Source organism: Bos indicus, chromosome 18, assembly GCF_029378745.1.
Source record: "Bos indicus isolate NIAB-ARS_2022 breed Sahiwal x Tharparkar chromosome 18, NIAB-ARS_B.indTharparkar_mat_pri_1.0, whole genome shotgun sequence".
In the NCBI taxonomy this organism is placed as follows: Eukaryota; Metazoa; Chordata; class Mammalia; order Artiodactyla; family Bovidae; genus Bos; species Bos indicus.
In genome coordinates this window covers 59,874,379-59,901,768 of record NC_091777.1, presented here as the reverse complement: position 1 = coordinate 59,901,768, position 27,390 = coordinate 59,874,379, and the positions used below count along the sequence as shown (strand labels likewise).

Genomic DNA, 27,390 nt, shown 5'->3' with positions numbered 1-27,390 from the left:
CCTTTAGAATGGACTGGTTGGATCTCCTTGCAGTCCAAGGGACTCTCAAGAGTCTTCTCCAACACCACAGTTCAAAAGTATTAATTCTTCGGCTCTCAGCTTTCTTAATAGTCCAACTCTCACATCCGTACATGACTACTAGAAAAACTATAGCCTTGACTAGATGGACCTTTGTTGGCAAAGTAATGTCTCTGTTTCTTAATATTCTTTCCAGGTTGGTCATAACTTTCCTTCCAAGGAGCAAGTGTCTTTTAATTTCATGGCTGCAATCACCATCCGCAGTAATTTTGGAGCCCAGAAAAATAAAGTCTGACACTGTTTTCCACTGTTTCCCCATCTATTTCCCATGAAGTGATGGGACCAGATGCCATGATCTTAGTTTTCTGAATGTTGAGCTTTAAGCCAACTTTTTCACTCTCGTCTTTCACTTTCATCAAGAGGTTGTTTAGTTCTTCCTCACTTTCTGCCATAAGGGTGGTGTCACCTGCATATCTGATGTTATTGATATTTCTCCCAGCAATCTTGAGTCCAGCTTGTGCTTCTTCCAGCCCAGCGTTTCTCATGATGTACTCTGCATAGAAGTTAAATAAGCAGGGTGACAATATACAGCCTTGACGTACTCCTTTTCCTATTTGGAACCAGTCTGTTGTTCCATGTCCAGTTCTAACTGTTGATTCCTGAACTGCATACAGGTTTCTCAAGAGGCAGATCAGGTGGTCTAGTATTCCCATCTCTTTCAGAATTTTCCACAGTTGATTGTGATCCACACAAAGGCTTTGGCAGAGTCAATAAAGCAGAAATAGATGTTTTACTCTAACTCTCTTGCTTTTTTGATGATCCAGCAGATGTTGGCTATTTGATATCTGGTTCCTCTGCCTTTTCTAAAACCAGCTTGAACATCTGGAAGTTCACAGTTCACATATTGCTGAAGCCTGGCTTGGAGAATTTTGAGCATTACTTTACTAGCGTGTGAGACGAGTGCAATTGTGCGGTAGTTTGAGCATTCTTTGGCATTGCCTTTCTTTGGGGTTGGAATGAAAACTGACCTTTTCCAGTCCTGTGGTCACTGCTGAGTTTTCCAAATTTGCTGACATATTGAATGCACCACTTTCACAGCATCATCTTTCAGGATTTGGAATAGCTCAACTGGAAATCCATCACCTCCTCTAGGTTTGTTCATAGGAATGCTTCCTAAGGCCCACCTGACTTCACATTCCAGGATATCCAGCCCTAGGTGAGTGTGAGTGATCACACCTTCGTGATTATCTGTGTCGTGAAGATCTTTTTTGTACAGTTCTTCTGTGTATTCTTGCCCCGTCTTCTTAGTATCTTCTGCTTCTGTTAGGTCCATACCATTTCTGTCCTTTATTGTGCCCATCTTTTCATGAAATGTTCCCTTGGTACCTCTAATTTTCTTGAAGAGATCTCTAGTCTTTCCCATTCTATTGTTTTTCTCTATTTCTTTTCACTGATCACTGAAGAAGTCTTTCTTTTTTTTTTTTAATTTTATTTAATTTAACTTTACAATATTGTATTGGTTTTGCCATATATTAAAATGAATCTGCCACAGGTATACATATGTTCCCTATCCTGAATCCTCCTCCCTCCTCCCTCCCCATACCATCCCTCTGGGTCGTCCCAGTGCACCAGCCCCAATATACACAATGGAGTATTACTCAGCCATTAAAAAGAATACATTTGAATCAGTTCTAATGAGGTGGATGAAACTGAAGCCTATTATACAGAGTGAAGTAAACCAGAAAGAAAAAACACCAATACAGTATACTAACGCATATATATGGAATTTAGAAAGATGGTAACAATAACCCTGAAGAAGTCTTTCTTATCTCTCCTTGCTCTCTTTGGAACTCTGCATTCAGATGCTTATATCTTTCCTTTTCTCCTTTGCTTTTCGCTTCTCTTCTTTTCACAGCTATTTGTAAGGCCTCCCCAGACAGCCATTTTGCTTTTTTGCATTTCTTCTTCTTGGATATGGTCTTGATTCCTGCCTCCTGTACAATGTCACAAACCTCTGTCCATAGTTCATCAGGCACTCTGTCTGTCAGATCCAGTCCTTTAAATCTATTTCTCACTTCCACTGTATAATCATAAGGGATTTGATTTAGGTCATACCTAAGTGGTCTAGTGGTCTTCCCTACTTTCTTCAATTTCACTCTGAATTTGGCAATAAGGAGTCCATGATCTGATCCATAGTCCACTCCCGGTCTTGTTTTTGCTGACTGTATAGAGCTTCTCCATCTTTAGCTGCAAATGATATAACCAGTCCAATTTCGGTGTTAACCATCTGGTGATGTCCATGTGTAGACTCTTCTCTTGGGTTGTTGGAAGAGGGTGTTTGCTATGACCAATGTGTTCTCTTGGCAGAACTCTGTTAGCCTTTGCCCTGCTTCAGTCTGTACTTCAAGGCCAAATTTGCCTGTTACTCCAGTTGTTTCTTGACTTCCTACTTTTGCATTCCAGAAGGATTCAGATATAGAGAAAAGATAAATGTTTCAATTTGTGTATAAAATATAATTTCCCCAAATTGCTGTCATAATTATTTTCAGGGGAAGGTTTTTTTTTTTCCCTTACACCTGGAAAACACATATTCTAACTAGACATTTTTCAGATACAAACCATGGAAGTTGTAAGCATATTCATCAGTCCTTATGTTAACCTTTGTAAAGTCATCAGGTTTTCCATTAGAATCCTTACCCAGTTCAGAAAGTGATATTTATCCGAAAGTCCTTTCTGTACATCTTCTTGAAGAGCAAGTATTTTTGCAAAACTTGATTAGTGCTATGACAATATTTTGAGATAGTAATTAGGGTTATGCCTGATAACATTTTCCCCAAACATATCAGAATTTTAGGAGCGCCGTATGGTTTCTACAATATCTATATTAGTAACATTTACCATACAATATAACCTGAGACTTATTACTCACTTGACAATACTTCCCATGTCATTCTATATAGAAAATGAGCCTAATTAGTGTAATATCTGTCTTTGGGGTGTTTGAGGGGCCCTCTGAAGCATCCCAAAGTTAGCTAGAAATCAAGTTCTCCATTACAATGACTTAGGAAGTTTTGTCACAAATATCAAAAAGGTTTAGAACACTCAGTCAGATAGGATTATAGGTCATTGTGAAACAATAGCTTTTCATATAGCTAAAGTAACAAAAAAGATTTCAGAACAGATCACTTAAGAGATAAAGAAATTTAAATCTGTTGTCAAAGGCAGTTCACCATCTGAAGAAAAGGTGTCATCTTAACAGACAGAAAAGCTAAATTCAAGTTTTGCAACAGACAGAAAAGCAAAATTCAAAGCTAAATAAGTTTTACTTTATTTAAAAGGCAAACTTAATTAAATTTATTTTACACTTATTTTAAACCATATACAAAACTCACTTCTCATAGTTCACTTTTCACAAATCTTATCACTTTCTGTACCCTTTACTTTGTTCTTCCATCCTAAAAAGCCACCTGTAAGTCAGGCTTACTTCCTTTTCCGTTCACAAAATGCAATTCCATTCCTCATACCTTCTTTACTGAAAACACACTTTGTATTTTCCTTAAGCAACCAAGAATTGACTTTTTTTGGGGGGGGGCAAGTTGGTCCATTTTTAATACTGAGTCAAAATAAGCTGTTTTTGGCCTCCCAAAGTGCCTGTCCCTTTTTATTGAGGTTAACATATTTCAGAATTTTAAGTAAACAGTGACTGGGTAAAGTTTCCCCAGGTCCATCCTCCAGGAACTGCTGTCATTATCGGCAATGCCATCCGGTCTTCAAGGGGGATATCAGCCTGGATCTGCTCTGTAATTATTGCAGAGCTTCAATTTGCTTTATCCGTGTCAACAGTTCCCCTCTCTCATGTATATTTACTAGATCAGTGCATCCACCTATGCACTCTTTACCAACGAAGACCCGAGGTACCGTTCTGGCTCCTGTGAGCTGTTGCAAGTAATCTTGTATCTCATTGGTGTCACTGTTGGCTGTGATACTGACAAATTCCAAAAGCCCTTGTTTGAAGGGCAGTTGATTGAGGAGCTCTGGAGTCCTTTTGCAGTAGGGGCAGGTGGGCTTGATGAACACGACCACCTTCCCAGACTGGATCTTGCTGTTCACGAATGTTTGAGCCATGCTGCCTCCCCTGGGAGGACACCTTGACAGCGAAGAACTTTTATATTAGCATTTTATAGATTGGTGAGCATAAATATCAGTGATAATTTCTAAAAATTTGCTTTCTTAGAACATTTTAGGATGGCACAAAACAAAATGAGGGCAAAATGAAGACTGTAGCCCGGGAGGCAGCATCTCAGCTCTAAGAGACTGCTTCAAAACGGCAGTGTGGAAGGTCAATATATAAGGTTTTGGTGAATAGGAAGTTCAATACCATGAAGCACTTATTTTACAAAAGGTTTTTTGTTGGTCATGAGGATATGATGTCACCATAAAGGGATTTAGTGCTTCTCTAGATAGGAGGAGATGCAATAATTGAGACCATAAAATCTGTTCCTAAAAACATTAAAAAAAAAAAAAAAAAATCCAACTGTCTAAAGACCCATCTCACTGGATGCCCTGGAGCGTGGAGTTCCTCACTCCACAGCTGTTGAAGGGCAACAGCTATAGGAGCATGGGGTTCACTCTCTGTAGAGGCAGACGGCAAACGCCTTTGTTGTTCAGTCACTGGCAGTGCTCTTGGTCAATGCCACTTTGTAGTTGACAGGCGTTTGCTATGACCAGTGTGTTCTCTTAACAAAATCGTTAGCTTTGCCCTGCTTCATTCAGTGCTCCAAGGCCAAACTTGCCTGTTACTCCAGGTATCTCTTGACTTCCTACTTTTGCATTCCAGTCCCCTATGATGAAAAGGACATCCTTTTTTGGTATTAGTTCTATGAAATCTGTAGTTCTTCATAGAACTGTTCAACTTCAGCTTCTTTGGCATTAGTGGCTGGGGCGTAGACTTGGATTACTGTGATATTGAATGGTTTGCCTTGAAAATGAACAGAGATCATTCTGTAGTTTTTGAGATTGCATCCAAGTACTGCATTTTGGACTCTTTTGTTGACTATGATAGCCACTCCATTTCTTCTAAGGGATTTTTGCCAATAGTAGTAAATATAATAGTCAACTGAATTAAATTCACCCATTCTGGTCCATTTTAGGTCACTGATTCCTAGACAGTTGATGTTCACTCTTGCCATCTCCTGTTTGATCACTTCCAATTTTCATGCAAAGATGGGCTCGATAAAGGACAGAAATGGTATGGACCTAACAGAAGCAGAAGATATTAAGAAGAGATGGCAAGAATACACAGAAGAACTGTACAAAAAAGATCTTCACGACCCAGAAAATCATGATGGTGTGATCACTGACCTAGAGCCAGACATCCTGGAATGTGAAGTCAAGTGGGCCTTAGAAAGCATCACTACGAACAAAGCTAGTGGAGGTGATGGAATTCCAGTTGAGCTATTTAAAATCCTGAAAGATGATGCAGTGAAAGTGCTGCACTCAATATACCAGCAAATTTGGAAAACTCAGCAGTGGCCACAGGACTGGAAAAGGTCAGTTTTCATTCCAACCCCAAAGAAAGGCAATGCCAAAGAATGCTCAGACTATCGCACACTTGCACTCATCTCACACTCTAGTAAAGTAATGCTCAAAATTCTCCAAGCCAGGCTTCAGCAATATGTGAACCGTGAACTTCCTGATGTTCAAGCTGGTTTTAGAAAGGGCAGAGGAACCAGAGATCAAATTGCCAACATCCGCTGGATCATGGAAAAGGCAAGAGAGCTCCAGAAAAACATCTATTTCTGCTTTATTGACTCTGCCAAAGCCTTTGACTGTGTGGATCACAATAAACTGTGGAAAATTCTGAAAGAGATGGGAATACCAGACCACCTTATCTGCCTCTTGAGAAATTTGTATGCAGGTCAGGAAGCAACAGTTAGAACTGGATATGGAACAACAGACTGGTGCCAAATAGGAAAAGGAGTACGTCAAGGCTGTATATTTTCACCCTGTTTATTTAACTTATATGCAGAGTACATCATGAGAAATGCTAGACTGGAAGAAACACAAGCTGGAATCAAGATTGCTAGGAGAAATATCAATAACCTCAGATATGCAGATGACACCACCCTTATGGCATAAAGTGAAGAGGAACTAAAAAGGCTCTTGATGAAAGTGAAAGTGGAGAGCGAAAAAGTTGGCTTAAAGCTCAACATTCAGAAAACTAAGATCATGGCATCCAGTCCCATCACTTCGTGGGAAATGGATGGGGAAACAGTGGAAACAGTGTCAGACTTTATTTTTCTGGGCTCCAAAATCACTGCAGATGGTGACTGCAACCATGAAATTAAAAGACGCTTACTCCTTGGAAGGAAAGTTATGACCAACCTAGATAGCATATTGAAAAGCAGAGACATTACTTTGCCAACAAAGATTCGTCTAGTCAAGGCTATGTTTTTTCCTGTGGTCATGTATGGATGTGAGAGTTGGACTGTGAAGAAGGCTGAGCACCAAAGAATTGATGCTTCTGAAGTGTGGTGTTGGAGAAGACTCTTGAGAGTCCCTTGGACTGCAAGGAGATCCAGCCAGTCCACTCTGAAGGAGATCAGCCCTGGGATTTCTTTGGAAGGAATGATGCTAAAGTTGAAACTCCAGTAATTTGGCCACCTCATGAGAAGAGTTGACTGATTGGAAAAGATTCTGATGCTGGGAGCGATTGGGGGCAAGAGGAGAAGGGGACGACAGAGGATGAGATGGCTGGATGGCATCACTGACTCCGATGGACATGAGTCTGAGTGAACTCTGGGAGTTGGTGATGGACAGGGAAGCCTGACGTGCTGCGATTCATGGGGTCACAAAGAGTCAGACACGACTGAGCGACTGATCTGATCTGATCTGATCTGAATTTACCTTTATTCATGGACCTACCATTCCAGGTTCCTACACAATACTGTTATTTACAACTTCGGACGTTACTTCCACCACGAGAGACATCCATAACTGGGGCTTGTTTTTGCTTTGGCTCAGACTTTTCACACCTTTTGGAGCTATTTGTCTGCTTACCTCCAGTAGCACACTGGGCATCTACCAACCTGGGGAGTTCATCTTTCAGTGTCGTATCTTTTTGCCTTTTCATAGTGTTGATGCTAGCAAAATAATGCTCAAAATTCTCCAAGCTAGGCTTCAACAGTACACGAACCAAGAACTTCCAGACATTCAAGCTGGATTTAGAAAAGGCAGAGGAACCAGAGATCAAATTTCTAACATCCAAAAATCAAGAGAATGTCAGAAAAACATCTACTTCTGTTTCACTGATTACGCTAAAGCCTTTTACTGTGTGGATCACAACAAATTTTGGAAGATTCTTAAAGAGATGGGAATACCAGACCACCTTACCTGCTTCCCAAGAAACCTGTATGCAGGTCAAGAAGCAACAGTCAGAACCAAACATGGAACAATGGACTGGTTCCAAATTGGGAATGGAGTACAAAGAAGTACGTCAAGGCTGTATATTGTCACTCTGCTTATTTAACTTAGCTTCAGAATACATCATGCAAAATGCTAGGCTGGATGAAGCACCAGCTGGAATCAAGATTGCTAGGAGAAATATCAATAACCTCAGATATGCAGATGATAGCACCCTTAATGCAGAAAGTGAAGAGGAACTGAAGTGAAAGAAGAGAGTGGAAAAACTGGCTTAAAATTCAACATTCAAAAAACTAAGATCACGGCATCTGGTCCCATCACTTCATGGCAAATAGATGGGGAAACAATGGAAACAGTGAGAGACTTTATTTTCTTAGGCTCCAAAATCACTGCAGAAGGTGACTGCAGCCATGAAATTAAAAGACACTTGCTCCTTGGAAGAAAAAGTATGACCAACCTAGACAGCATATTAAAAAGCAGAGACATTACTTTGCCCACAAAGCTATGGTTTTTCCAGGATTCATGTATAGATGTGAGAGTTGGACCATAAGGAAGGCTGAGTGTTGAGGAATTGATGCTTTTGAGTGATGGTGTTGGGAAGATGCTTGAGAGTCCCTAGGATGGCAAGGCGATCAAAGCAGTCAATCCTAAAGCAGATCAACCTGGAATATTCATTGGAAGGACTGAAGCTGAAGCTTCAATATTTTGGCCACCTGATGCAAAGAAGTGACTCATTAGAAAAGACCCTGATTCTGGGAAAGATTGAAGGCAGGAGAAGGGGACAGAGGATGAGATGGTTGGATGGCATCACTGACTCAGTGGACATGAGTTTGAGCAAGCTCTGGGAGATGTGAAGGACAGGGGATCCTGGTGTGCTGCAGTCCATGGGGTCACAAAGAGTTGGACACAACTTGAGCAACTGAACAACAACTCAAGAAGAGGAAGCAGAAGAGAGAGAGAAGGACACTCTCCCCCTCCCCACTTCTCCTTTTATTATAAAACTATAGCCCACTAATTACTCTGGGCAGCACCCTCTCCCCCTCTGCTTGTAAGTCTCACAAGTGTCCTGTATATATATATTTTTTTCAGTCAGCACAGGCTGCCATAGAAATAGGGTATAGATGTGTAGAGACACAGAAAGGATCTTGTTGCTAGCGCAGGAGACAGGGTAGATGGTATGTGAGGAGGAAGAAATTTTACTGTCTGAGTGCTGCTCACAGAATCTGAAAATCGACATTCTTCTTAATTTGGGGATTTTTCTCCTATGTTCTAAGTCTAACCCTGTTAAAACTCAAGTCTGTAAATTTAGGTATTCTACCTGTTATTTATGTATTTTTAAAAGATAAATACTTATTTATTATTTATTTGGCTGCAATGACTCTTAGTTGTGGCAAATGGGATTTAGTTTCCCGTCCAGGAATGGAACCTGGGCCCACTGCATTGGAAGCATGGAGTCTTAGTTACTGGGCCACCAGGGAAGTCCTCAAATATCTCTAAGCTGGTAAGTTTTGCATTGCAATGCCTGTTTTGTGATTAAGTTTTAAAATGAAACTATGAGATCTCTATTGGGATATATGTATTGCTCAGGTTAATTTGTAGGTGAGCTCTATTTAACTGTCTTTTTAAAAAGTGCTTACAAATTAAACATGTCTAAATGTAACAGAAACTAAGCTAAATGGATTTTGGATTCAGATGACCCAAGAAACATTTAGTATTAAATTAACATCTGGCATTAAAGTTTGTTGTTTGCTTGTTATTTAATAGAGACATGTCATTCAGACACATCACTATTAAGCACAACGTTTTTATGGTACCCAGGTTTACTCAAAGTCAGTAAGTATATTTGTTGTAAAGTTTGTCAGCAAGAAAATTAACTCATGGCTTTCCTGGAGGCTCAGCAGTGAAGAATCCCCTTACCAATGCAGGAGACGTGGGTTCGATCCCTGATCTGGGAAGATCCCACATGCTGTGGAGCAACTAAGCCCATGCGACCCAACTACCGAGCCTGTGCTCTAAAGCCTGGAAGCCACGACTACTGAAGCCCACGTGCCCTAGAGCCCGTGCTCTGCAAAAGAGAAGCCAGCACAGTGAGAAGCCAGTGCACCTCAGCAAACAGTAGCCCCTGCTTGCTGCAAATACAGAAAGTCCGAGCAGCAACACAGACTCAGCACAGCCAAAATTAAATAAACAAATATTTTTGAAATGTGTTTTTCACTTGGGGTATACTTTGTACCATTTTTAGTGATCAAGACACTCACTATCCTGGACAAATTTTACAAGCCTATGTTATCAATTTACCAGACTCATTTTACAAACAAATTAATCTTAACTTGGCTATGTTTGGGACAAATGAGGGTGATTTAAGAAGAAAGGAATTATGTTTTAATAGATATTAAATTTTAGTTTGGCTGAGATCAGTATCTACTGTCTAAAACTCACTTTTTAAATAGCACTTTTGTCATATTATTGTAAGTTTAATTGAGTTGTTAGGAAGATATTCTACGCTTGGGTCTGAAGCTCAGTAGTGTAAGCTATCCTTGGATGCAGATCAGATACCCATAATCTATAACCAGGGGATTATATGTTCTAAACACACACACACACACACACACACACACACACACACACACACACACATCATTTAAAGGACTGTGTCCAGCCTGGATAAATGCCTCTTATGAGGTATTCTCAACATCCTGCACAAGGATACTGAAGGGAATCAACTTCCAGGATTTACCCTCCTCCCCTGACCCTTTACTTCCAATTTGCAGCCAGACCAGTTCCTGAAAGCTCCCTGTCAATGCCACTGGACACATACTCTGTACTATTCCTTTGGGACAGTTTCTCAGCCATTCACACCTGGCTGAGAGACTACTCGGAAGGGATAACATCCAAAGCTGTAAGCATAAGTCCTGATTAAACTGCACAGTGAAGTGCGACACAGGAACATAACTTCTGGATAGCTAACTACTGCTCGAGGGATGGGAATGGCAAGGACTGTCTCGGCCGGGGTTCCAGCCAAGGCCACTAGCCCAGAGTCAAGGGCACCCAAGGGTGAGGAGACTGCCCACTATATTCAGGAGCTCCTTCTCTGTACCCCGAGTTGCCCAAGGGCCAAATCTCAGCCCAGACAGCACCTGCAGCGTGTAAGTTACGGACCAATTGTCCCATGGCTCCGCCTCTGTGAGAAGCGCCTTTCTCCATGTCCATCTTTCTCTGCCTTTCTCCTTGTCCATCTCCTTGTCCATAGTCAGCAGAAGATAAATTGATACATTTTGCTGAGAACCCTGAACTTTCCAGGATGGAGTTTTCCCAGTTAATGAGGTCTTTTGGTCTCATCCAAAGGGAAATTTGCAGACTCTCCCACAGGCAGGTAGGGTCCGTGCTGACCCAGTGGCAGCCCAAGCCCAACGGGCCACGCGCGGGGTGGGGGGCACTGCCACTGTCCCTGAGGCAGGTCCGCGGCTACAGGATTGTTTAACAGAGGTTGTGAAAACACTTACAGTAAAACCTGTCCGTTATGAAAAAGTGCAGGTAGTACAACAGGGGTGAGATGAAAATCGGAAAGCATTTCAAGAGAGGTTGGTAGCAGCTTCAAAAAAAGTATAGCAGGGGCTTTTCTGGTGGCTCACTGGGAAAGAATCCACGTGCCAATGCAGGACACATGGGCTCTATCTCTGATCCAGGGAGATCCCATGTTTGATGGAGCAATTAAGCCCGGGAGCTGAAACTACTGAAGCCCATGCCCTTGAGCCTGCGCTCTGAAACAAGAGAAGCCACTGCAGTGAGAAGCCCATGCTGAGAAAGCTCACACAGCAACAAAGACAGAGCATAGACAAAAAATATATATAGGAGTGTGGATCCCTTCTCCCTCGAAGGACAGGCCCTTTTGGCTATGCATTTCATAGCCCACCCTGCCACAGACATCAGGAGCGAGATTCAAAAAGCAACTGCTAGTCCTCAGACCCCTCTGAGCGATTTGCTCCAAGTGGCTTATTCAGTTTTTGATAATAGGAATGTGGTTGAAAAGGCTGAACACTCCCAAAGAAATACACAAAGGGCTGAAATGATGGTTGTAGCTTTGTCCACTCAGAGACCACCAGAGGGGAGGTCAGCCTTTGCAGGCCAAGCTGGTCATGATGGACCACAAGGCCTACAGGTACCCAGACCAACCCAGGGTGCCCTGTGTGGACAGAAGGGCACTGGAGGAGAGACTGTGGCAGACTTGCCCTTTTATAGACAGCCAGGGAACTGGAGGAGGGAATGCCTCCAAACTCCTGAGATCCATTTACACATATCTTGGAGCCAGTGAACTGGGGTCACACAAAGTCGGACATGACTGAAGTGACTTAGCAGCAGTAGCAGTAGGTTACTGTGTAGATAGGGAGTTGAGTGTACTGAATGATTATTGTGTAAGTAGAAAATGTTTCACTTATTTTTTGTTTTTTTAAAAATGATGGTCTTTTTGTATTACACAATAGAACTGACATGAACCACTTGTTAAGTCATAAAATGCCTATATGTCTATCTACTGATAGGTTTCTAAGAGGTATCTAGAAAAGTGTTTACTTTTTTATTTTTTAAAGTATTTTAGGGAATTCCCTAACAGTCCAGTGGATAGGATTCAGTAGTTTCACTGCAGGGAGCCTGGATTTAATCCATGGTCAGGGAACCAAGATCTCATAAGCCACATGGTCCACTAAAAATATTGCTTACAGAATTCTTTATTTTCTCAATGCAGTATTTGTGGAACAGTTACTAACTGCCATTTATTTTTTACATTATTCATTAGAATGCTTCTTTTGCATTGTTTACCATTCCAATGCATTGCCTGTTTGATGATTGTTTGCTCAGTTGCTCAGTCCTGTCTGACTCTTTGTGATCTCATGAACTGTAGCCCACCAAGCTTTCTTATCCATGGAATTTTTTTCAGGCAAGAATAGTGCACTAGGTTGTGATTTCCTGCTCCAGGGGATCTTTCCCACCCAGGGATTTTATCCCACTGTGCCGTGTCTTCTGCATTGGCCGGCAGTTTCTTTACCACTGAGTCACCTCTCTAGTCCTGTATGTTCTTTACCATTTAAATATGTATAAGTATGCATAAAGTGTGTACAATATACCATTAGTTTCTCCTCAATTATGAGACAGCAGTGTGTTTAGTACAAAGTAGGATGAGCTTTGAGGTCATGGTGGGAAAATAGGTTTTCTTTGTGAACTGACATGAGTTTGCATAAAATGAATGTTTCTGATTGTGTTTGAAACTACAGTACCCTAAAGTTAATTTAAATTACATATGATCACTCTTTTTTAAAGAGTTCTATTCTTTTAGTGTTCTATAGTTTTAAGATCATCATTGTGAAGATTCGTAATTCTGTTCAGGATGGATATGACTTTTGATATAATATCATGTGTTTGACAAGAAATAATTTATTTATGAATTGTAGCTAATAGAATACCTATGGTTCTTTACGTCTTGTAGATATGTCTCATATACATATGATCAAGAAATTACAGGCAAAAGCAAACAGTGGTAAAGGGGAAATTTTTCAAAGAGTGATGTTTGGAAGAGCTGAAAGCCTTGAAATCAAAGATTTTCGCCTCAGGAAGATCCAGAAAAATATACATGACTTTGATTGTTTGTGGACAGATGATGAAAGAAATGACAAAGGATTGTCTACATCCCATAACAAAAACCTCATTGATGGAAGAGATCATCATAGTAGAAGTGATGCAGGAAATAGACCTTTTGAAAGGCACGGATCAAGCTTTCAGGATGAATTGCAGATAGTACAGTGTGAAGGGATAATTTTTGAATGTAGTCAAGTTGTGACAAACGTCAGCGCCTCAGGTGTATCACCTCAGAGAACTCGTAATGTCTGCAAAGGCTTTTCTCATAAACATGAGAATGCTGTTATGCATCCCTCAGAACTGACCATGAAACACAAAAGAAAAGACCTTAAAAATGTAATGAGTGTGACATACCCTTTCTTCAGGACTCAGAACTCAATTCATACTGGAGAGAAACCACATAAATGTAATGTATGTGGCAAGGCCTTTAATCAAGCTGCAAAGCTTGAAGTTCATCAGAGATTCCATTCTGGAGAGAAACCATATAAATGTGATATATGTGGCAGGGCCTTTAGTCAAACTGCAAACCTTGCAGTTTATTGCAGGATTCATACTGGAGAGAAACCATATAAATGTGATGTATGTGGCCAATGTTTTACGAAAAACTCACAACTTGAAGTTCATCAGAGAACTCATACAGGAGAGAAACCATATAAATGTGATGTATGTGACAAGGCATTTAATCAGACTGCAAAACTTGGACTTCATCAGAGAATTCATACTGGAGAGAAACCATATAAATGTGATGTGTGTGGCAAGATGTTTAGTTGTACTGGAAACCTTGCTGTTCATCAGAGAGTTCATACTGGAGAGAAACCATAAATGTAATGTGTGTGGCAAGGCGTTTAGTAGTACTGGAAACCTTGCTGTTCGTCGGAGAGTTCATACTAGAGAGAAACCATGTAATTGTAGTATATGTGCCAAGGCTTTAAGTGTAGGTTCAAGCATTGGTGTTCATCAGAGAGTTCATACTGGAGGAAACCATATAAATGTGATGCATGTGGGAAGGCATTTAGTCGTACTGGAAACCTTACTGTTCATTGGAGACTTCATACTGGAGAGAAACCATATAAATGTGATATCTGTGGCAAGGCTTTCAGAGTAAGTTCAAACCTTGCTGTTCATCAGAGTGTTCATACTGGAGAGAAATCATATAAATGTGATGTGTGTGGCAAGGTCTGTACTCAAACTACAGGCCTTGCAGTTCACCAGAAAATTAATATTGGAGAGAAACCATATAAATGTGATGTATGTAGCAAGGCCTTTAATCAAACTACAAAACTTGAACTTCATCAGAGAATTCATACTGGAGAGAAGCCATACAAATGCAATGTATGTGACAAGGCATTTAGTCATACTGCAAACCATACTGTTCATCGGAGACTTCATACTGGAGAGAAACCATATAAATGTGATATATGTGGCAAGGCTTTCAGAGTAAGTTCAAACCTAGTTGTTCATCAGAGTATTCATACTGGAGAGAAACCATATAAATGTGATGTATGTGGCAAGGCCTTTAATCAGACTGCGAAACTTGGACTTCATCGGAGAATTCATACTAGAGAGAAACCATATAAATGTGATATATGTGGCAAGGCTTTCAGAGTAAGTTCAAACCTAGTTGTTCATCAGAGTATTCATACTGGAGAGAAACCATATAAATGTGATGTATGTGGCAAGGCCTTTAATCAGACTGCGAAACTTGGACTTCATCGGAGAATTCATACTAGAGAGAAACCATATAAATGTGATGTGTGTGGCAAGGCATTTAGTCGTACTGGAAGCCTTGCTGTTCATCAGAGAGTTCATACTGGAGAGAAACCATATAAATGAGGTATATGTGGCAGGGCTTTCAGTGTGAATGCAAACCTTGCAGTTCATCAGAGAATTCATACTGGAGAGAACCTTACAAATATAAAAATTGTGACAAACCTTTTAGGCACAGTCATCCATAACTCATCATCAAGCAGTTCAGACAGGAGAGAAACCATATAAATATGATGTATATGGCCGGTGCTCTACTTGAAATGATGAACTTAGAAACCATCGGAGAATTCATACTACAGAGAAACATTAGAAATGTGACAGTTGTGAGGAACATTTTAGTGCAAATGTCATGAGTGTGACAAAGCCTTTAGTCAGTGTTCAGGCCTTATAATTCAGAGAATTCATACTGTATAGAAAACATACAAGTGAAATGAATGTGTCAGAATTTCTAATGCATGTTCAGCATGGCAGTTCATACAGGAGAGAAACCACGTAAATGTTATTATGTGGCAAACCCTTCAGTCACAAGGAATGATGTTGCAGATCTGAGAATCCATACTGCAGTGAAAACTTACACATATAGAGAATGTGGTAAAATATATCAACTTTTTGACCCTCAGAAAATTCAAACTGGAGGAAAACTACACGAATGTGTTAGGTGTGGGAAAGCTTTGATTCTGTGTTCAGGCCTAACTCACCATCACTTAACTTTTTTTTTTTTTTTTTTTTACAACATTGTGATGGTTTTTGCTGTACATCAACATAAACAGGCCACAGGTGTACATATGTCCCCTCCCTCCTGAACCCTCTCTCACCTCTCTCACCACCATATTCCTCCAGATTGTCCCAGAGCACTCACTCATATATCAAACTCCCACTGGCTCTTTACATATGGTAATATATATGTTTCAGTGCTAATCTCTTAAATCCTATTCCATCCTATTCCTTTTGTTTTTCTCAATAGTTTTTCCTTAACGTTACTTGTTCTATCCACATGTTATGACCCAGATTTAATGTTTAATTTGCATTTCTTTCCTGCCTTACACTAAAAAATACATAAGTCAGTGGGTTATTTTGAGACTTTTGTAACATTAAAATGCTCGTAGACAATGACAAGGAACATAGTAGGTGCCCTGTAAATGTAAAGAAGACAGTTCCTTTAGGACTTGAGTTCAGTTGGATAATACACATAGAAATATTTTTAAATAGTGCAAAGTTGATAATTTTGGTGAAAATAAATTCTAATGTTTTCTTAAGGCTTTATATTTTACAATGTGCTTTGTTGTTCACAACTGACATATCTTTCAGAAACAGACAACAAAAAATAAGAGAAAATATATTACAATTTTTCAACAAGAAGTAAATTGCCTAATTACCATCAAGTGATCATATAGTAATTTGACATTCCATTACATTGAAGAATTGACTTAAGTATTATATATTTTGTGTAAACAAGTTTTTCTCATATAAGTATTTGAAGTTTTGTCATCATAAGCCTGGAACAGAAACTTTTATAAAGAAGTATGCATTTCTCATTAAAAGTATGTTTCTCTCTTTATAATCTTTAAAATTTATTTTTGGCTATGCTAAGTCTTCATTGCGGCTGCGACCCGCACACTAAGTGCAGCCAAGAGGAGCTACCCCACGTCCGAGGTCAGGGGCAGAAGCCGGGAGGACCCCATGCCCGAAGGGCGGCGGCCAAGAGGAGTTACCCCACGTCTGAGGTCAGGGGCAGCGGCTGAAAGTGCCAGGCTGCGACGGCACAGGAACGGCCGAGAGGAGATACCCTGCGTCTGAGGTCAGGGGCAGTGACGAGAGGAGTTACCCTGTGTCCGAAGTCAGGGGCGGCGGCCAGGAGGACCAACCCCACGCCCAAGGAGCCGTGGCTGCGCGGGCGCAGGAGGGCCTAGAGGAGCTATTCCACGTTCAAGGTCAGGAAGGGCAGCAGTGAGGAGATACCCCTCGTCCAAGGTAAGGAGCAGCCGTGAAGATATACCCCATGCTCAAGGTAAGAGAAACCCAAGTAAGATGATAGGTGTTGCAAGAGGGCATCAGAGGGCAGACACACTGAAACCATACTCACAGAAAACTAGTCAATCTAATCACACTAGGACCACAGCCTTGTCTAACTCAATGAAACTAAGCCATGCCCGTGAGGCAACCCAAGATGGGCGGGTCATGGTGGTCAGGTCTGACAGAATGTGGTCCACTGGAGAAGGGAATGGCAAACCACTTCAGTATTCTTGCCTTGAGAACCCCCATGAACAGTATGAAAAGGCAAAATGATAGGATACTGAAAGAGGAACTCCCCAGGTCAGTAGGTGGCCAATATGCTACTGGAGATCAGTGGAGAAATAACTCCAGAAAGAATGAAGGGATGGAGCCAAAGCAAAAAGAATACCCAGCTGTGGATCTGACTGGTGATAGAAGCAAGGTTCGATGCTGTAAAGACTAATATTGCATAGGAACCTGGAATGTCAGGTTCATGAATCAAGGCAAATTGGAAGTGGTCAAACAAGAGATGGCAAGAGTGAATGTCGACATTCTAGGAATCAGCGAACTAAAATGGACTGGAATGGGTGAATTTAACTCAGATGACCATTATATCTACTACTGCGGGCAGGAATCCCTCAGAAGAAATGGACTAGACATCGCGGTCAACAAAAGAGTCTGAAATGCAGTACTTGGATGCAGTCTCAAAAATGATAGAATGATCTCTGTTCATTTCCAAGGCAAACCATTCAATATCACAGTAATCCAAGTCTATGCCCCAACCAATAATGCTGAAGAAGCTGAAGTTGAACGGTTCTATGAAGACCTACAAGACCTTTTAGAACTAAAACCCCAAAAAGGTGTCCTTTTCATTATAGGGGACTGGAATGCAAAAGTAGGAAGTCAACAAACACCTGGAGTAACAGGCAAATTTGGCCTTGGAATACGGAATGAAGCAGGGCAAAGGCTAATAGAGTTTTGCCAAGAAAATGTACTGGTCATAACAAACACCCTCTTCCAACAACACAAGAGAAGACTCTACACATGGACATCACCAGATGGTCAACACCAAAATCAGATTGATTATATTCTTTGCAGCCAAAGATGGAGAAGCTCTATACAGTCAGCAAAAATAAAACCAGGAGCTGACTGTGAACTCCTTATTGCCAAATTCAGACTGAAATTGAAGAAAGTAGGGAAAATCACTAGACCATTCAGGTATGACCTAAATCAAATCCCTTATGATTATACAGTGGAAGTGAAAAATAGATTTAAGGGCCTAGATCTGATACATAGAGTGCCTGATGAACTATGGAATGAGGTTCGTGACATTGTACAGGAGACAGGGATTAAGACCATCCCCATGGAAAAGAAATGCAAAAAGGCAAAATGGCTGTATGGGGAGGCCTTACAAATAGCTGTGAAAAGAACAGAAGCGAAAAGCAAAGGAGAAAAGGAAAGATATAAGCATCTGAATGCAGAGTTCCAAAGAATAGCAAGAAGAGATAAGAAAGCCTTCTTCAGCAATCAATGCAAAGAAATAGAGGAAAACAACAGAAAGGGAAAGACTAGAGATCTCTTCAAGAAAATTAGAGATACCAAGGGAACATTTCATGCAAAGATGGGCTTGATAAAGGACAGAAATGGTATGGACCTAACAGAAGCAGAAGATATTAAGAAGAGATGGCAAGAATACACAGAAGAACTGTACAAAAAAGATCTTCACGACCCAGATAATCATGATGGTGTGATCACTGACCTAGAGCCAGACATCCTGGAATGTGAAGTCAAGCCTTAGAAAGCATCACTGTGAACAAAGCTAGTGGAGGTGATGGAATTCCAGTTGAGCTATTTAAAATCCTGAAAGATGATGCTGTGAAAGTGCTGCACTCAATATGCCAGCAAATTTGGAAAACTCAGCAGTGGCCACAGGACTGGAAAAGGTCAGTTTTCATTCCAATCCCAAAGAAAGGCAATGCCAAAGAATGATCAAAGTACCCCACAATTGCACTCATCTCACACGCTAGTAAAGTAATGCTCAAAATTCTCCAAGCCAGGCTTCAGCAATATGTGAACTGTGAACTTCCTGATGTTCAAGCTGGTTTTAGAAAGGGCAGAGGAACCAGAGATCAAATTGCCAACATCCGCTGGATCATGGAAAAAGCAAGAGAGTTCCAGAAAAACATCTATTTCTGCTTTATTGACTATGCCAAAGACTTTGACTGTGTGGATCACAATAAACTATGGAAAATTCTGAAAGAGATGGGAATACCAGACCACCTGACCTGCCTCTTGAGAAATCTGTATGCAGGTCAAGAAGCAACAGTGAGATCTGGACATGGAACAACAGACTGGTTCTGAATAGGGAAAGGAGTACGTCAAGGCTGTATATTGTCACCCTGCTTATTTAACTTCTATGCAGAGTACATCATGAGAAACGCTGGGCTGGAAGAAGCACAAGCTGGAATCAAGATTGCCGGGAGAAATATCAATAACCTCAGATATGCAGATGACACCACCCTCATGGCAGAAAGTGAAAAGGAACTAAAAAGGCTCTTGATGAAAGTGAAAGTGGAGAGTGAAAAAGTTGGCTTAAAGCTCACATTCAGAAAACGAAGATCATGGCATCCGGTCCCATCACTTCCTGGGAAATAGATGGGGAAACAGTGGAAACAGTGTCAGACTTTATTTTTCTGGGCTCCAAAATCACTGCAGATGGTGACTGCAACCATGAAACTAAAAGACGCTTAGTGCTTGGAAGGAAAGTTATGACCAACCTAGATAGCATATTGAAAAGCAGAGATATTACTTTGCCAACAAAGGTTCGTCTAGTCAAGGCTATGGTTTTTCCTGTGGTCATGTATGGATGTGAGAGTTGGACTGTGAAGAAGGCTGAGCGCCAAAGAATTGATGCTTTTGAACTGTGGTGTTGGAGAAGACTCTTGAGAGTCCCTTGGACTGCAAGGAGATCCAACCAGACCGTTCTGAAGGAGATAAGCCCTGGGATTTCTTTGGAAGGAATGATGCTAAAGCTGAAGCTCCAGTACTTTGGCCACCTCATGTGAAGAGTTGACTCATTGGAAAAGACTCTGATGCTGGGAGCGATTGGGGGCAGGAGGAGAAGGGGATGACAGAGGATGAGATGGCTGGATGGCATCACTGACTCCGATGAACATGAGTCTGAGTGAACTCCGGGAGTTGGTGATGGACAGGGAGGCCTGGGGTGCTGCAATTCATTGGGTCGCAAAGAGTTGGACACGACTGAGTGAATGATCTGAACTGAACTGAAGTCTTCATTGTGCTGGCTTCTTTCTCTTTTTGCAGCAATGGGGCTATGAATTGTCCACATAAACTTGGCTGGGGTATGGTTGGAGACTGGCATTTTGATGCTTCTTTTGGTGAGTCCAGAGGACTCAATGTCTGTTTTTTGGCTATGCTGAGCCTTTTTTTGCTGTACATGGAATTTTCTAGTTGCAGCAAGCAGAAGTGACTTTCTAGTAACTTCCGTACAGGCTTCTCATTGCTGGGGTTACTATTGTTGCAGAGCACAGGCTTTAGAGCAAAGGCTCAGTACTTGTGTTCCACAGGCTTAGTTTCTACGAGGCATGTGGTATCCTCTCACACCAGGGATCAAACCCGGGTCCTATGCATTGGCAGGTAGATTATTTACCACCGGACCACCAGGGAAGTTCTACTCAGTGTCTTTTAACTGGGTGTTATGTATGTTAATACACTGCCAAACAAAACTGGGGTCATCAACCAATAACTGGGAGATCTGAAAACCAGGAGAGACTTCCCAAAACTTCTCTAGACTTGCTGAAGAGGTGGATGGACCCAAGAGACCCTTCCTGAAATACCAAGGCCAGAATGTCCAAAGCACAGTATGGTGCCTGCTTTTCTCAATCCTGCATTCCCCTCAGGGTGCACTTTTGCTGGGCCACTGCAGTGACTAATAAGCTTGATCCTTGAAGAAGTGGAATGTCAAGCCATTTTTCTCCTTAAAAGTGTTAGTATGAAGTAGCCCTTTCTAAGAGTTGTGTGTTTCACATTCTAGCTTGTCATCCCTACACAAAACCAGTTCTTGTTTACTTAAACTGTTTGAATTAATTCCAATTGCAGGAATATTCGTGGGTTCAGCTAGTACCCCACATCCAGCCCCAGTCCACATCAACCCCTACCCAACCTCAACCTGGCCACCAGACCAGGTTTCAGTTTCCAGGCCTCTGAATCACTTCAGCCTCATCAGCAGGACTCCAGGTACAGTTTGGTTCAGTTGCTCAGTCATGTCCGACTCTTTGTGACCCCGTGGAGTGCAGCATGCCAGGCCTCCCTGTCCATCACCAACTCCCAGAGTTTATTCAAACTCATTGTGTCGGTGATGCCATCCAACCATCTCATCCTCTGTCGTCAGACATGCAGGACTCCAAATGTTATGCCTAAACCTTCTTTCTTTCCATTGTGATTATCCCACAGAATTTTTAGGTTTTATTAAAAGTGTTACAGTTACTTAAACTAATGAGCAATGATTGATGCAACACAAGACGTGAGAGACCCTCAGGTACTACTTAACCCTGACAAGACACCTCTGGAACCAGAGGAACAAGCAGGTAAGTGTAGGCTCGGCCAGGTTTGGCCCTGCCCGTCCCCGCCTTGTCAGGTCCAGATGCAGGCATGTGTCCTAGGCTCCGCCCCTTATTGTCCTTTTCCTCTGGAACCTACCCATTGGGAGTCTCTGGTGTCTCCACTAGAAGGACGTGAGTTTACAGCAATTCGTGAAGCTGAGACTTGGTAGGTGCTCACTCCCCAGGAATAGTGTATTAGTATTAGTCGCTCAGTCGTGGCCGACTTTTTGCGACCTCATGGACTGTAGCCCACCAGGCTCCTCTGTCCATGGGATTCTCTAGGCAAAAATACTGGAGTGGGTTGCCATTTCCTCCTCCAGGGAACCTTCCCAACTGTACATAAAGGAGACTTCATTAATGTGTATTAGAGGATACCCCAGGTTAACTGTCATAGAAAACTGTCTCTTGAGCCTTTAAATTCTATACCAATTCTACACCTCTGGTTGGCTGATTGTTTGTTTCTTTATTTAGGTTTTAAGGTGAATGGCCTGGGGCTATTTGTTTCCATCAACTTGATTGCGAATCTAAAGTTGCAGTTGAAATGTCTGTTTTTCTTGCCATCCTCAGAAGAGATTGCTGCTCTACTGTAGATCTACTCTATGATTCTCGTTCTTTTCAGTTTACAATACAAATAGCTTATTATTTTTTGCAACCTATGTCTTATAATAAAGCAGTGCTGAAAAGTTAAATAGAATGTTCAGTTGCTGTATAGGCTACGAAAATGATTTGCTGGTGGTGATTTTTAAGTTTAATTTTAAATAGATTTCTGAGCTACTGTTTTTTGCTTGGTAGTCTTGTTAAGCTCCGCGTGTAGGGTCCCCTCTACTCCATATCTGTGGTCTCGGGTCACTTCAGACCTTCCTAATCCCCCAGCCTTTTCTCCCCAAGTAAATTCAGTTGTTATCTTGAGAGGCCCGTGGTCTAATTTCCTTTCAGCGTAGAATCCTGAGGTAACATATATCGTGCACAAAATATATAGTAATTTATGGGGGAAAGTTATTATACTTGCGACATGGCACTTGATAATTTTGTAAATATCCCAAAACACTTGTTCAGTAACTAGCTTAGAATTTCATCTTTGCAGCTGGTGGTGGAGCTGCAGTTCTTTCTCAAGTGTTAGAGAGGTGTATTACTGTCTTTTTCTGCTTTATATGACCAGGGAAATAAATTGACTACAGAGACGCTTCATTTTAGGGGATTATTTTCAGTGATGCTGGTTACTGGTATGAGTTCTAGAATCAAAGAAAAATATAAAATGGTCTCTATGCTCAGACATTTCCAACTATTTGAGACCCCATGGAGTATAGCCCGGCAGGCTGCTGTGTCCATGGGATCTCCCAGGCAAGAATACTGGAGTGGGTTGCTATTTCCTAATCCTGGGGATCTTTTGACTGAGGGATAAAACCCCCATCTCTTGCATCTCCATTGGCAGGGCGATTCCTTACCACTGAGCCACCTGGGAAGCCTCTTTGGTCTGTTCAGTTCAGTTCAGTTCAGTCGCTCAGTCCTGTCCCACTCTTTGTGACCCCATAAATCACAGCATGCCAGGTCTCCCTGTCCATCACCAACTCCCGGAGTTCACTCAAACTCATGTCCATCAAGTCGGTGATGCCATCCAGCCATCTCATCCTTTGTTGTCCCCTTCTCCTCCTGCCCCCAATCCCTGCCAGCACTAGGGTCTTTTCCAATGAGTCAACTCTTCGCATCAGGTGGCCAAAGTATTGGAGTTTCAGCTTCAGCATCAGTCCTTCCAATGAAACCCCAGGACTGATCTCCTTTAGGATGGACTGGTTGGATCTCCTTGCAGTCCAAGGGACTCTCAAGAGTCTTCTCCAACACCACAGTTCAAAAGCATCAATTCTTCGGTGCTCAGCTTTCTTCACCATCCAACTCTCACATCCTTACATGAGCACTCGAAAAACCATAGCCTTGATGGACTTTTGTTGGCAAAGTAATATCTCTGCTTTTCAATATGCTATCTAGGTTGGTCATAACTTTCCTTCCAAGGAGTAAGCATCTTTTAATTTCATGGCTGCAATCACCATCTGCAGTGATTTTGGAGCTCAAAAAAAAAAAAAGTCTGACACTGTTTCCATTGTTTCCCCATGCATTTCCCATGAAGTGATGGGACCAGATGCCATGACCTTAGTTTTCTGAATGTTGAGCTTTAAGCCAACTTTTTCACTCTCCTCTTTCACTTTCATCAAGAGGCTTTATAGTTCCTCTTCATTTTCTGCCATAAGGGTGGTGTCATCTGCATATCTGAGGTTATTGATATTTCTCCCGGCAATCTTGATTCCAGCTTGTGCTTCTTCCAGCCCAGCGTTTCTCATGATGTACTCTGCATAGAAGTTAAATAAGCAGGGTGACAATATACAGCCTTGACGTACTCCTTTCCCTATTCAGAACCAGTCTGTTGTTCCATATCCAGATCTAACTGTTGCTTCCTGACCTGCATACAAATTTCTCAAGAGGCAGGTCAGGTGGTCTGGTATTCCCAACTCTTTCAGAATTTTCCACAGTTTATTGTGATGCACACAGTCAAAGTCTTTGGCATAGTCAATAAAGCAGAAATAGATGTTTTTCTGGAACTCTCTTGCTTTTTCCATGATCCAGTGGATGTTGGCAATTTGATCTCTGGTTCCTCTGCCTTTTCTAAAACCAGCTTGAACATCTGGAAGTTCACAGTTCACGTAGCACTGAGGCCTGGCTTGGAAAATTTTGAGCATTACTTTACTAGCATGTAAGATGAGTGTAATTGTGTGGTAGTTTGAGCATTCTTTGGCATTGCTCAATGAGATGGCTGGATGGCATCACTGACTCGATGGATATGAGTTTGAGTGAACTCCGGGAGTTGGTGATGGACAGGGAGGCCTGGTATGCTGCGATTCTTGGGGTCACAAAGAGTCGGACACGACTGAGCGACTGAACTAAACTGAACTGAATATGGTGAAGCTTCATGTTATTCTTCAAATCACTAGATGGCAGAATATTTATCTTGAAGAGAAAGCACACAGATGTAAAGTGTGTGGCAAGGCTTTTACCCAAAGATCACAAGTTCGGGAACACACTGGAGCAACACCTCCCAAATGCAATGAGTATAGGAAAATCTTTATGTTGTCCAGGCATTAGGACTTGAGCAATCTGATCATGAGAATGTTCAATTTCTGACCATGAAGCCTAACCATGATGAAAGCTCAGTTTATGAGTCTTTGGGATGGACTGGATACGAATCTCAGGTTCCAAGTCAGTGATGGGAGCTTCTAATCATGCTATGCCAGCAAATTTGGAAAACTCAGCAGTGGCCACAGGACTGGAAAACGTCAGTTTTCATTCCAATCCCAAAGAAAGGCAATGCCAAAGAATGATCAAAGTACCCCACAATTGCACTCATCGAACACTCTAGTAAAGTAATGCTCAAAATTCTCCAAGCCAGGCTTCAGCAATATGTGAACCGTGAACTTCCTGATGTTCAAGCTGGTTTTAGAAAAAGCAGAGGAACCAGAGATCAAATTGCCAACATCCGCTGGATCATGGAAAAAGCAAGAGAGTTCCAGAAAAACATCTATTTCTGCTTTATTGACTAAGCCAAAGCCTTTGACTGTGTGGATCACAATAAACTGTGGAAAATTCTGAAAGAGATGGGAATACCAGACCACCTGATCTGCCTCTTGAGAAACCTATATGCAGGTCAAGAAGTTAGAACAGTTAGAACTGGACATGGAACAACAGACTGGTTCCAAATAGGGAAAGGAGTATATCAAGGCTGTATATTGTCACCCTGCTTATTTAACTTATATGCAGAGTACATCATGAGAAATGCTAGGCTGGAAGAAGCACAAGCTGGAATCAAGATTGCTGGGAGAAATATCAATAACCTCAGATATGCAGATGACACCACTCATATGGCCGAAAGTGAAGAGGAACTAAAAAGCCTCTTGATTAAAGTGAAAGAGGAGAGTGAAAAAGTTGGCTTAAAGCTCAACATTCAGAAAACGAAGATCATGGCATCTGGTTCCATCACTTCATGGGAAATAGATGGGGAAACAGTGGAAACAGTGTCAGACTTTTAATTTTTTGGGCTCCAAAATCACTGCAGATGGTGACTGCAGCCATGAAATTAAAAGACGCTTACTCCTTGGAAGGAAAGTTATAACCAAACTGGACAGCATATTAAAAGGCAGAGACATTACTTTTCCAACAAAGTTCCATCTAGTCAAGGCTATGGTTTTTCCAGTAGTCATGTGTGGATGTGAGAGTTGGACTGTGAAGAAAGCTGAGTGCTGAAGAATTGATGCTTTTGAACTGTGGTATTGGAGATGACTCTTGAGAGTCCCTTGGACTGCAAGGAGATGCAACCAGTCCATTCTAAAGTTGATCAGTCCTGGGTGTTCATTGGAAGGACTGATGCTAAAGCTGAAACTCCGATATTTTAGCCACCTCATGCAAAGAGTTGACTCATTGGGAAAGACTCTGATGCTGGGAGGGATTGAGGGCAGGAGTAGGGGAAGACAGGATGAGATGGCTGGATGGCATCACCGACTCGATGGACATGAGTTTGAGTGAACTCTCAAAGTTGGTGATGGACAGGGAGGCCTGGTGTTTTGAGATTCATGGGGTCACAAAGAGTCAGACAGGACTGAGCGACTGAACTGAAGTGAATAATGAAAAGAATGCCTATGAGATTTTGAATCAAACAGCCTGCTCTGAAACAAACCAAAGTGTGGGAGTTGGCTACTAGAAGTGCATCTAAGAAGATATTGCTAAGACTGATATATTTTGACATGTGTTTTTTAAAATAACGTGTAATCTGCCATTTTTGAATGTTTTGAAAATGTTGATTAGATCCCATGATTTGATGGGGGTATGGAGTTCATCCATAAATCCCAAATCTTCAGAAGACTGTATTTTTCAGATTTTGTTACCCACATTTGAGAGAACGTTGTTGTTGTTCAGTTGCACAGTCATGTTTGACTCTTTACAACCCCATGGACTGCAGCAGGCCAGGCTTCCCTGTCCTTCACCATCTCCCAGAGCTTGCTCAAACTCACGTCCATTGAGTTGATGATGCCATTCAACCATCTCATTCTCTGTCATCCCCTTCTTCTCCCACTTTCAATCTTTCCCAGCATCAGGGTCTTTTCTAATGAGTCGGCTCTTCACATCAGGTGACCAAAGTATTGGAGCTTCAGCTTGAACATCAACCCTTCCAGTGAATATTCAGGATTAATCTCCTTTAGGATGGACTGGTTTGACCTCCTTGCAGTCCCAGAAACTCTCAAAAGTCTTCTCCAACATCATAGTTCAAAAGCATCAGTTCTTTACCACTCAGCCTTCATTATGGTCCAGCTCTCATATCCATACATGACTACTGGAAAAACCATAGCTTTACTATACAGGCCTTTGTGGGCAAAGTAATGTCTCTCCTTTTTAATATGCTGTAGAGATTTGTCATAGCTTTAGAAAATAAAGACCTAAAATATATTACAACTTGCAAATAGACAGTGAAACATTCTAATTATGTTCACACTGAACATATAATCAACTTGAAATTACATTATGGACATTATTTAGTGTAATTTCCTAAACAAGTTTTGGGGAAAGATACTTAACATTTGGGCTTCCCTGGTGACTCAGACAGGAAAGAATTCGCCTGCAATGAACAAGACCTGGGTTCGGTCCCTGTGTTGGGAGGATCCCCTGGAGAAGGGCATGGCAACCCACTCAAGTATTCTTGCCTGGAGAATCCCACGGAGAGAGGAGCCTGGCAGGCTATGGTCCATGGCGTCGCAAAGAATCTGAAACAGCTGAGTGACTAAGCACGTCCTCCAAAGTATAGAATATTTTAAAGAATGATGGAGCTCTCATTTAAAGAAAAAAAATGTTTTTTTCTCCTATTTTGCTTTCTTTTTTTAGGTTATCAATACGAAATTATGGATGC

General features: G+C 41.6%; 1 protein-coding gene and 1 pseudogene across 1 annotated transcript; one reads left to right on the top strand and one right to left on the bottom strand.

Moving 5' to 3' along the window:
- Nucleotides 1-3,607: 3,607 nt before the first annotated feature.
- LOC139177325 (glutaredoxin-1 pseudogene) lies at nucleotides 3,608-8,407 on the bottom strand (annotated as a pseudogene).
- Nucleotides 8,408-10,421: 2,014 nt separating this feature from the next.
- LOC139176989 (zinc finger protein 665-like) lies at nucleotides 10,422-16,038 on the top strand. Its single transcript, XM_070770241.1, has 2 exons — nucleotides 10,422-10,586; nucleotides 14,197-16,038. Exons 1-2 carry the CDS (start codon nucleotides 10,422-10,424, stop codon nucleotides 14,899-14,901), a joined length of 870 nt encoding a protein of 289 aa, XP_070626342.1. The 3' UTR covers nucleotides 14,902-16,038.
- The last annotated feature ends 11,352 nt before the right edge of the window (nucleotides 16,039-27,390 follow it).